This window comes from Cetorhinus maximus, chromosome 23 (genome assembly GCF_964194155.1).
Source record: "Cetorhinus maximus chromosome 23, sCetMax3.hap1.1, whole genome shotgun sequence".
In the NCBI taxonomy this organism is placed as follows: domain Eukaryota; kingdom Metazoa; phylum Chordata; class Chondrichthyes; order Lamniformes; family Cetorhinidae; genus Cetorhinus; species Cetorhinus maximus.
In genome coordinates this window covers 46046035-46058366 of record NC_135901.1, presented here as the reverse complement: position 1 = coordinate 46058366, position 12332 = coordinate 46046035, and the positions used below count along the sequence as shown (strand labels likewise).

The 12332-nt window shown below is 45.3% G+C and overlaps 1 protein-coding gene across 1 annotated transcript in view; it reads right to left on the bottom strand.

Annotated features, from left to right (window-relative positions):
* LOC144698522 (uncharacterized) overlaps positions 1-12312 on the bottom strand; it is a 121484-nt gene extending 109172 nt beyond the window's left edge. The window contains exons 1-2 of the mRNA XM_078570457.1: positions 12303-12312; positions 7783-7910 (exon numbers count right to left, since the gene is read on the bottom strand). Coding sequence (XP_078426583.1) covers positions 7783-7910; positions 12303-12312 — 138 coding nt within the window. The remainder of the gene's footprint in view (positions 1-7782; positions 7911-12302) is intronic.
* Positions 12313-12332: the final 20 nt, after the last annotated feature.

Sequence of the window (12332 nt, the reverse complement as noted above, 5' to 3'; positions counted from 1 at the left end):
AGCTACCCCATTCTCTGCATACCCTGGGAGTGTTTGATGGGGACAGTGTAGAGGGAGCTTTACTCTGTATCTAACCCCATGCTCAACATACCCTGGGAGTGTTTGATGCGGAAAGTGTGGAGGAAGTTTTACTCTGTATCCAAACCCGTGCTGTACCTGTTCTGGGAGTGTGTAATGGGGACAGTGTAGAGGAAGCTTTACACTGTATCTAACCCCATGTTGTACGTGTCGTGGGGTGTTTGATGCAACAGAGTGGAAGGAAACACTTCCACACAAAAAGGGTCGTAGAAGTTTAGAACTGTCTTAGCAAATTGTAATGATACTGAGTCAAATTTTAATTCACAAATCTACGATAGACATGATCTGATCCCTTTCGAAAATCCAAATTTGCCACTGTTCCTCTCTGTCCCTTGCTCAGTGTGTGTGTGCGTGTGTCTGTGTGTGCGTGTGTCTGTGTGTGCGTGTGTCTGTGTGTGCGTGTGTCTGTGTGTGCGTGTGTCGGTGTCTCTGTGTGTGTGTCCCTGTTGCTCTACCTGACAGCCTGTAGGTGTTCACATACATCATTTGGCCATTTTAATATGGTTCATGGTGGTTATTTACACACCAAAGTTCTGTTTCATCACAGCAAGTCTTCCTTAATTTTGTACACCAATTGAAGGGACTTTGTAGGGGGAGCTTGACCCTCTCTATCAAACAATCACCAAATCACAGAATCACACAGTGCAGAAGAGGTCCTTCGGCCCATCGAGTCAGCACCGACACGTGAGAAACACCTGACCTACCTACATAATCCCATTTACCAGCACTTGGCCCATAGCCTTGAATGTTTTGACGTGCCAAGTGCTCATCCAGATACTTTTTAAAGGACGCAAGGCAACCCGCCTCCACCACCCTCCCAGACAGCGCATTCCAGACCGTCGATAACCCTGTGTTATACCTGTGCTGCAAGCGTCTGATGGAACAATGAAGAGGAAGGTTTATTCTGTTTCTTATTTCTGCTGTACCTGTCCTGGGCATGTTTGAAAGGGAGATTGCAGAGGGAGCTTCACTCTGTACAGTCCCTGTCCTGGAAGTGTTTGAGAAGAGATTGTAAAGGAAAATTTACTCTGTATCTAACCCTGTGCTGTACCTGGTCTGGATGTGCTTGATGGGGACTGTCCAGAGAGTGATTTATTCGACATCAAGTCCCTTGCGGTTTCTGCTTTGTAAGTGATTGATGGGGAGAGTGTAGAGAGAGGTAACTCTGTGTCTAACCCCATGCTGCACCTGTCCTGGCAGTGTTTCATGGGGACAGTGTAGATGGAGATTTACTCTGTACATAAACCTGTGCTGTAGCTCTCCAGGGGCTGATTAATGGTGACTCTGTATGGGGAGCTTTAACCTGTATCTAACCCCAAGCTAAATCAGCCCGAGTGTTTGAGGATAGAGTGTAGAGAGAGCTTTATTCCATATCTAACCCCGTGCTATGCCTGCCCTGGGAGAGTTTGATGTGGAAACTGCAGAGTGAGCTTCACTATCTATCTCACCCCGTGTTATACCTCCCCTGGGTGTGATTGATGGGGAAAGTGTAGAGGAAGCATTGCTCTGTACCTAATCCCGTGCTGTACCTATCCTGTGAGTGTTTAATGGGGACAGTGTAGAGGGAGACTTACTCTATATCTAACCCTGTGCTGTACCTGTCCTGGATGTGTTTGATGGGGACAGTGTAGAAGGAGGTTTACTCTGTCTCTAACCCTGTGCTGTGCCTGTCCTGGAAGCGTTTGATGGGGCTGTGTACAGGGAGCTTACTCCCCACTTGCCTGGATGAGTGCAGCTCCCACAATACTCACGAAGCTTGACACCATCCAGGACAAAGCACTACAATTGTTTGACACCCCATCCACAAACATTCACTCCCTCCACCACCGACGCACAGTAGCAGCAGTGTGTAGCATCTGCAAGATGCACTGCAGGAATTCACCAAGCCTCCTTAGACAGCACCTTCCATACCCACGATCATTAACATCTAGAAGGACAAGAACAGCAGACACATGGGAACACCACCACCTGGAAGTTCCCCTCCAAGTCACCCACCATCCTGACTTGGAAATATATCACCGTTCCTTCACTGTCGCTGGGTCAAAACCCTGGAACACCTTCCTAAGAGCACTGTGGTTGTACCTACACCACGTGGACTGCAGAGGTTCAAGGATGCAGCTCACCACCACCTTCTCATGGGCAATTAGGAATGGGCAATACATGTTGGCCCAGCCAGTGACACCCCATGAATAAATTTTTAAAAATAGCCCCGTGCCGTACCTGTCCTGGGAGTGCTGATGAGGACAGTGCAGAGGGAGCTTTATTCTGTTTCTAACCCCGTGCTGTACCTGTCTTGGGAGTGTTTGATGGGGACAGTGCAGGGGGAACTTGGATCTGTATCTAGCTCCCATGCTCTACCTGCCTTAGGAGTGTTTCTGGGGACAGTAGTTCAGACAAACAGAGCTTTCCTATGCATATAAGCCGGTGCTCATTCAATACTAGGAGTGCTTGATGGGAGCAGTGTAGAGGGAGATATATCCTGTATCTAACCCGTTCTGTCCTGTCCTGGGAGTGATTGAAGGGGACAGTGTAGACGACACGTTACTCTGTACCTAACCCATGCAGTACTTGTCCTGAGAGTGTTTGATGGGGACAGTTTGGAGGGAGCTTTAATCTGTATCTAACCCCGTGCTGTACCTGTATTGCGTGTGTTTCATAGGGACAGTGTAGAAGGAGCTTTACTCATTCTCTAAACCTGTGTGGTACCTGTCCTGGGAGTGTTTGATTGGGGCAATGTAGAAGGATCTTTCCTCTGTATCTAACACCGTGCTGTACCTGTGTGGGTACGTTTGATGGGGACAGAGTAGAGGGGTATTTACTCTGTATCTAACACTGTGCTGTACCTGTGTGGGTGCGTTTGATGGGGACAGTGTAGAGGGAGATTTACTTTGTCTCTAACCTTGACCTGTGCCTGCCCTGGGAGTGTTTGATGGGGACATTGTAGAAGGATCTTTACCCTTTGTCTAACCCCGTGCTGTACTTGCCCAGGGAGTGTTTGATGGGGGCAACGTAGAGGGAGATTTACTCTGTATTTAACCCATTGCTGTACCTGTCTTGGGAGTGTTTCATGGTGACAGTGTAGAGGGAGATTTACTCTGTATCTAATCCTGACCTGCACCTGCCCTGGGAGTGTTTGATGGGGACAGTGTGGAGGGAGATTTACTCTGTACCTAACCCCATAGAGTACCTGCCCTGGGAGTGATTGATGGGGGCAATGTATAGGGAGATTTACTCTGTATTTAACCCCGTGCTGTACCTGTCCTGGGAGTGTTTGATGGGGACAGTGTAGAGGGAGATTTGCTCTGTGTCTAACCCTGACCTGTGCCTGCCCTGGGAGTGTTTGATGGGGACATTGTAGAGGGAGCTTTACTCTGTGTCTAGCCCCGTGCTGTACTTGCCCTGGGAGTGTTTGATGGGGGCAGTGTAGAGGGAGCTTTACTCTGTGTCTAACCCCGTGCCGTACCTTCCCTGGGAGTGTTTGATGGGGGCAGTGTAGAGGGAGCTTTACTCTATATCTAACCCCGTGCTGTACCTTCCCTGGGAGTGTTTGATGGGGGCAGTGTAAAGGGAACTTTACTCTGTATCTAACTCCGTGATGTCCCTGTCCTGGGAGTGTTTGATGGGACAGTGCAGATCGAACTTTACTCTATTTCCAACCTTGTGCTATACTTGCCCTGCGAGCTTTCCGAGGACAGTTCAGGCAGACAGAGTTTCACTCCGCATTGAACCCTGTGCTGTAACAGTACTGGGAGTGTTTGATAGGACAGTGCAGATGTAGCTCCAACCTGTGCTGCAAGTGTTTGAGAGGAGGTTGGAAAGGAAACTTTATTCTGGATGTAACCCTGTGCTGTCCCTGGCCTGGAAGTGCTTGATGGGGACTTTCTAGGGAGAGATTTATTCTACATAAAATCGCTTGCAGTTCCTGTACTGGGAGTGTTTGATGGGGACAGTGTAGAAAGAGCTTTATTCCATATCGAACCCTATGTTGTACCTGTCCTGGGATTGTTTGATGTGTCGGTTTAGAGTGAGTCCACTGAGTTTCTAACTCTGTGTTGTACCTGTACTGGGAGTGTTTGATGGGGACAGTGTAGAGGGAGCTTTACTCTGTATCTAACTCTGTGCTGTACCTGTACTGGGAGTGTTTGATGGGGACAGTGTAGAGGGAACTTTACTCTGTATCTAACCCTGTGCTGTACCTGCCCTTGGGGTGTTTGATGGTGACAGTGTAGAGGCAGATTTACTCTGTATCTAACCCTCTACTATACGTGTCCTGGAAGTGTTTGATAGTGACAATGTAGAGGGAGCTTTACTCTGTTTCGAACTCTGTGCTGTACCTGTCCTGGGAGTGTTTGATGGGGACAGTGTAGAGGGAGACAGAACGCAATGTATTGGTTAAGGGTTTTCTACAGTTTAGACGGAGGTGTAGAATGCTCTCCCCCAGGGGCTGATCTCAGGACCTCTCACATAGAGACCCCTCGAGCCTGGTCGATCATTCCCTACTCAGCCTTCAGTGTCCCTCCTCTGGATATTTCACCTGTGGATTCATACAACACACACAGCAAAATCTATGATATTTTGGGAAGCAGCAAACACTGTTACACTCAGTACACACGGTACCTTAATGCTGCAATGTTATAAAATCTAGTCAGGTAACTGTCATCGCACAGGGACAACAGTTCGCTGGCTCAACATTCTCCCTCTCTCCCTCCCTCTCACCCCATCCCTCACCCCTGCTCCCTCTCCCTCCCTCTCGCCCCGTCCCCATCCCTCATCCCTGCTCTGTCTCACTCCCTCTCAGACCGTATTTCTGTCGCCCCCTCTCTCTCTGTCACACTCTATCTTTCTCTTGCCGGCTCACTCTCTCTCTCCCCCTCTCGCTCTCTCTCAGTGTCTCTCTCTCCCCCTCTCTATCTCCATCTATCTCTCTCTGTGAGAATCTGTCAAAAATCCAAAAACATCTGTCAGACATTTAAGGTTTGTTCACGGTGGCCAAGTTATGTTCGCTCAGCACTGGGACATTTATGACAGAGTTGACTCCTCACTCATTAGTAATTTAAATGTGACAGAGACACAGCTTTTCAGCGCACGTTTCTCCCTCCATTTTCCCTCCATTTTAAATATGGGGAAGGGACCTCACACCTTTTTAAAGACGGAGAAGGGATCTCCCTCCTTTTTAAAGACAGAGGAGGGATTTTTCTCCATTTGAAAGATGGAGAAGGGTTCTCCCTCCACACACTCACTCTCAAACACACACTCTCTCCCACACACACATTGTCCCTCACACTCACTGTCCCTCACATAAACCCACTCTCCCTCACACACCCTCCCTCACTCGCACACTCTCCGCATCACACACACAATCCCTGCCTCACACACACACTCTCTCCTTTACACACATGCTCTCTCCCTCACACACAATCTCGCTCACACACACACTCTCCCTCACACACACATTCTCTTTCACACACACACTCTCCCTCACACAATCCCACTCTCCCTCACACACACTCTCCCTCACTCGCACACTCTCTGCCTCACACACACACACCCTCTGCCTCAAACACACACATTCTCTCGCTCACACACACTCTCTCCCTCATACACAATCTCCCTCACACATACACTCTCCCTCACACACACACTATCTTAAACAAATTCTCTCTCTCACACACTCTCCCTCAAACACACACTCTCTCTCTCACAAACACTCTCTCTCACACGCGCACTCCCCCTCAAACACACGCTCTCCCTCACACTCTTTCTCTCTCACACACACACTCACCCTCTTTCACACACACTCTCCTTCGCACACAAACTCCCTCACACGCTCTCCCTCAAACACACACTCTCTCTCACACACGCACTCTCCCTCAAACACGCACTCTCCCTCAAACACACACTTTCTGTCACACACACACACTCTCTCTCACACACACTCTCCCTCAAAAACACGCTCTCTCTCACACACATACTCTCCCTCACAAACACTCTCCCCCACACACACTCTCCCTCACACACACACTATCTCAGACAGTCTCTATCTCACAGGGAGAGTGAATCCCTGGAGTGATGTTCAGTTAGCTCAGGGAGATTGTGTCAGAGGGAATGGAGCATGGAGAGAGGATCCCTGGGGTGATGTTCAGGGAGATGTTATCAGAGGGAGTGGAGCAGGGGGAGAGGATCCCTGGGGTGATGTTCAGTCAGTTCAGGGAGATGGTATCAGAGGGAATGAGCTGATCAGGGAGACAGTTCATTATCAAAGCTGAATGGAGAATGACAGGGCTAATGGACTTAACAGAAAAGGTGGAAGTGCACGGCCAATGTGTTTACCTGGACGTGGACCGTGTATCGGTTTAACAGAAAGGGGTGGGTTTGGGTTGGGTGCGGGAAATCACTGTTTGTGTATTTAAGAGAAAATGCGAAGCCAGTGTCTCAGTATCCGATCGGCCCCAGGATCTGGGAACAAGCCTCATGTTTATGTTTACTTGCTGCATAACGTGGAACCCCGTCTTTGGCATTTTCGCGGTTCTGTCCCCCCGGAATGTCCAAGAGACCTAAAGCTCTGTAATAATTTACAGGATTTGCACTCGATCATATATCAGTGCCAGGCACTTCCCAGTCTCTGGAGACTCTCCTTGGTTTGTGCTCCCTGTTCTGCCTGTGTTATTTATTTAGCCCGTGGATCCCCGCCTTCAAAGTGTTTAATCGGATAATGCAGAGGGATCTTTACCCTGTTTATGACCCTGGCTGCACCAACCGTGGGAGTGTTGAATGGGGCACTGTTAAGGAAGTTTTCTGCTTAAATATCCTGTCGTGTATCAGCCTCTGATGAAGCCGATTCCTGCTCTTTAGAATTGCCTGACATATGACTGTGGCCACCCAGAGTATGAGTGAAATCACTGAGGTGACCCTCCCAGTTCAATCATTCTACCTCTGGCAATTGCCAGAAACAGGCAGAGGTAAAGGCCTCGATACACCGATGGGCGGCCTAGTGGAGACTTGTGGGCAAATAGATCCCAGACAGGACCAGTAAAGCTGGGAGAAACGTGTAATAGGGAAAATGGAACAGTGTCGATGGGTCTTGGAGAAAGGAATTCAGCAAAGTCACAGTTAGTTCACTTTTCATTCCAGATTTATTCGCAATGTCAGAGGATATTTTACAGGAAAGTTTATTTTAAAGTTAACAGAAGTGAGTATAACGCCTGAGGTCACATTGAGAACAGAACACATGCGCTCTAAGTTGGTAAACTGTATGTACCACTGGAACATAGATCAGAAAGAGAAAACAGCGGCTTAACGGAAAGGGAAGGGAACAATAGTGAATAAGGAATGAGAAAAGTTACTTAATTACAATTGAAATCCTAACTCCAGGGAAATTAGATGCTACAATTACATTACAACCATTATCATCTCGCACATTTCATACAGGGAAACGGAAATACTGTTACAGGTTCGGTTACAGATTCGGGATCACCAAGAGAACATATTTTAAATTGGAATACAGAGATCTTAATGAACAGCTGAGGAAAAGCTACTGGGTCCGAAATTCAACCGATCACTTGATCTGTAAAAGAGGGAGAAAATAATGAAGCAGATGTTTATGATCTGGTGCATTTATGTTATAGTTTTTAATTGTTGAAACATTTAGAAAGTTTTCAAACCGCTTCTGTCAGATTGTAGTGTTAGTGGATTGAATCTTCTCACCTTCACCAGAGTGACGGCAGTGCTGTAGAAAATGCTCAGGAAGAACAAGACAATGAATGTGGAAGCGGTTGTCCAGATGTTCCCGTTATCGTCCTCATTTTCTTCAATCCACATGCGGTCTGTGGAATCTGCAGGGATAGAACCGAGAAATTTTAATTACATTCTTATTAATCGAGGGTGTCTTGCTGTTTTTTTATATATATATTAATTGTATTGTATCTTCCTCAAGCAATTGGTTTGTTCTCTAATTCAATTTTCAATACATATCTATTAATGAATTAGTGACTCTCAGCAATCTCTGTGTGTTACTAACTCCACAGCTGTTCTCACTTTACATTCCTCATCCTTTCCCTATTGGAAAACGTGTTCTTTTCCCCTTCGACACCAGTTTATTTTGGAACAAATTTCGTACTGACCTATCTTTTGCTTATATTATGATGGAAATTGCAGGAGGTTTACCAATTGATAACAATTATTTTAATGATAGGTACTGATAGCTACTAATTCCGAGACTCTGAACTCTGTAAGATATCTTTTGTGAATTTTCATCTTATTTGTTTATTTGTGATGGGAATGTTTGGCATATAATTAACTTAAATCAATTTACAATTAAGAACATTGCTTCAGTGTGTTTCCTGGGTCTTTATGTGCTCCCAGAAATTTTTGGAAGATGTGTCCGTTAACAAAATATATTTGTATTATTCTTTCGTCTGTAGCTTGGCATTTGCCTTTGTTTTTTAATATTTGCATATGTGTGCAGGAGTATCTCTTGCTCTGCCTTTAACTGTGTTTATGTGCCATGTTATATGAGGGTTGATGTGTGTGTTCATGTGGCATGAGTGTTGATATGCTTATTTATGTGTGGCGCTCCTGTGTGTGTATGTTTGTTCATTTGTAAATGTGTGTGTATCAGTGTGTTAATGTGACTTTATGCGTTAATCTTTATGTTCACTTATTAATGTCTGTGTTAAAGAGTTTGTTTATTTCCATGTGTGTTGCGGACTGGCACAATCCAAAGTCCAGGACTACGTGCTGAGGGACGCACTAAAGCTTGGGGCAGCTGCCGCAAAGGCGCAATGGGGAAGGGTCGCTGTCTAAGACCTTTCTACCACAGCGCACCGAGAGACTGGGAACTGTTTAGAGCCCCTCGGGCTGTACAGATCAAAATGAAAGGCTGTAAATGATTGTAATATTGTTTGTACTGATGCACCTGGTGATACATTTTGTAAAAGTTTAACCTGGATTGTACCCTTGTAATGTTGTTTTTGAAATGGTTTTGAATGTGATTGAAGATTTTTTATGAATAAAGTATATTTTTACAAAAAAAAAAAAAAAAATTTCCATGCCTGTTAATATATCTGATATTGTGCCTTTTTATATTCTATGTTGGCTATGTTAATAATGGTGACCCCATGAGCGTGTGAGTATGTTAAGGTGTGCGTTTATGTATGCGTTGATGGATATTTATAACGATGTGTTTATGTATGTTTACGTGTCCATGTGGACTAAAGCGTGTGTTTATGTTTTTGTTTTTTTATGAGTGCGTGAATATATTCAGTTGTTTCTTGTTCTGTGTTTCTGAAAATGTTAGGTCTGATCATCTGTGTGTCTGTGTGCCCGTGTGTCAATGTTTTAATGTGTTTGTAGAAATGCCTATGTAAGTGTATTATTGTGTGTGATAGTGTGTCTTTAGATCTATATTGTTGTGTTCATTGAAGCATAGTAATGAACATGTTCATGTGTATGTTTACATGTCCTGTATGAGTCTGCAAACGGGGTTGTGTACATCTGTATTTGTGTCTGTTGTGTGTGTATATATGCATATGTGTTTGTGTGCGTACACATGTTTGTAAGTGTGTGACTGTGAGGGCATGTGTGTGAGAGAGTATCTGCGTTTTTAGGTGTGTGCGTGTCTGTGTGCATGTGTGTGTGTGTGGTGTTTGTGTGTGCACCTGTGTATGTATGTGTGTTTGACTGTTTGCTGAGTGTGTGTGTATATTTGTGAGTATGTGTTTGCATATGTGCATGTTTGTGGTGTTTTACTGTGAGTGTGCATGACTGCATGTTTTCTGTGTATATATGTGCTCTTGTGAGTGTGTGTGTGGGTTTGTTTGTGTGTATGCCTGTGTGTTTGCCTGTGTATGTTTATTAGTGTGTGGGTCAGTGTTTGCATGTGCATTTGTGTGTGCTTGTGTGTGTGGCTCTGTGCATAAGCATCTGTGTGTATGTATGCTGGTGCTTGTGTACGTATGTGTATGTGTGTGTGTGTCTGTGTGTGTGTGTGTTTGTGTGTATGCGTGTGTGTGTTTGTGTATGTGTGTCTCTTTTTCCTTGTGTGTGTATGAACCTGTGTGTGTGTGGAAATGTGTGTAAGTATATGCGTGTGTGCGTCTGTGTGTGTGTGTGTGTTTCTGTGTGCCTGTGTATGTTTGTGTGTGTGTGTGTGATCTTCTGCCTGTGTGTATGTTTGTGGGTGTATATTTATCAGCGTGTGGAGGTATGTGTTTACACGTGTCTTTTGATTGTGTGACTTTTTTGTATATGTATGTGTGTGTGTGTGTGTGTGTGTGTGTGTGTGTGTGTGTGTGCGCTTGTGCGCAGGTGTGTGTGCTTGTGCGTGGGTGTGTGTATATGCTTGTGTGATTGTGTGTGCTTGTGTGTGTGCGAGTGTGTCTTTGTCTCTATGTATATAAGTGTGTTTGTGTGTGTGTCTGTATGCCTGCATGTGGATGCCTGTGTGTGCCTGTATGTGTGCTCGTTTATGCATGTGTTTGAGTGTCTGTAAGTGCGTGTGTGTACGCATATCTGTGTCAATGTCTGTGTGTGTGTGTGTGTGTATGTGAATGTGTGTGCTTGTTTATGTATGTTTGTGTGTGTGTGTGTGCCTCTCTGTCTGTCTGTGTGCTTTTGTCTGTCTGTGTGTATGTCAGTCTGTGTTTATGTGTTCGGGCATGTGTGCATGATCTAGTGGTGTGTGTGTGTGTGCTTGTTTATGTATGTTTGTGTGTGTTTGCGTTTGTGTGTGGATGTGTGTGCTTGTTTATGTATGTTTGTGTGTGTGTGTGTATGTGTGTGTTTGTTTATGTATGTTTGTGTGTGTGTGTGTGTGCGCCTCTGTGCCTGCCTGTTTGCTTTTGTCTGTCTGTGTGTATGTCAGTCTGTGTTTATGTGTTCAGGCATGTGTGCATGATCTAGCGGGTGTGCGTTTGTGTGTGTGTGTGTGTGTGCGTGTGTGTGTGCCTACCTTTGTGTACGTGTGTGTATGCAATTTTGTTTGTGTCCGCGTATGCGCTTGTTTGTGCTTGTGTCTGTATGTGTGCATATTTGTGTGTGCGTGAGAGAGAACTTGAGTCAGATTGTGTGTGTGCTTCTTTGCGTTTGTGTGTGCTTATAAGCTTGCGTCAGCATGTGGCTGCGTGTGTCTGTGTTTGTTTGTGTGTGTGTGTACCTTTATGTACCAGTGTGTGCATTATTTCTGTCAGTGTCTGCATGTGCGTGTGTTTGTCTCTGTGTCTCTCTGTCTGTGTTTGTCTCTGAGATGGAGAGAGACATCTTGTTTCAGAATGCATGAGTGTCTTTGTTGTGTGTGTGTGTGACCTTCTGCCAGGGTGTGTGTGAGTGTGTCTTTGAGAGATTGTGTGTGCGCGTGTGTGAGAGAGTCTGCGTGTGTGTGTGTGTGTATTTTTACGTACCAGTGTGTGTGCATTTTTTCTGTCAGTGTTTGTGTGTGCACGTGTTTGTGCCTGTGTGTGTGTTTGTCTGTGAGAGAGAGAGAGAGATAAATCTTGTGTTTAAATGCGTGTGTGCCTTTGTTGTGTGTGTGTGTGTGTTATCATGTGCCAGGGTGTGTGTGAGTCTGTCTTTGTCTGTGTGTGTGTATTTGTGTGCGTGTGTGTGTGTGTGTGTGTGAGCCTGTATGTGTGAGTGTATTTTTATGTACTAGTGTTTGTGTGCATTTTTTTCCTGTCAGTGTTTGTGTGTGCGTGTGTTTGTGCCTGTGTGTCTCTGTATGTGTTTGTCTGGGAGAGAGAGAGATCTTGAGTCAAAATGCATGTGTGCCTTTGTTGTGTGTGTGTGCGTGTGTGTGTTTGTTTGTGAGTCCGTGTGTGTGTGTGTTTGTGTGCGTGTGTGTTTATGAGCTTGTGTCAGTGTGTGTGCTTTTTTTATTATTGTTCCACATATCTCTGAACATGAAAAACGTGGCCTGACCGTGAAGGTATGATCGATAGAGAACACTATTCTGTATTCTGTGAATGAATGTGTTTTCTGTGGGGTTCAATGAGACATCAAGCGATAGAATGCAAGAATTAAACAGAAGTACCCAGAAACATTAGGAACATAACTGGAAAAATGGGAAGGATTGAATCAGCAGTTCAGTTTTGGATTATGAGAAATCATTGGCATCTTATGATTCACAAGAACAGGAGATTGAAAAGCGTTTCAAAGATATCATGTTGCACCATGATTGCCATGATTGAAGATTACAATATGAGCGCAGGAATCTAGAAGCCGCCTTGTACCTGAACCCATATCATAGACAGCTGTTGACT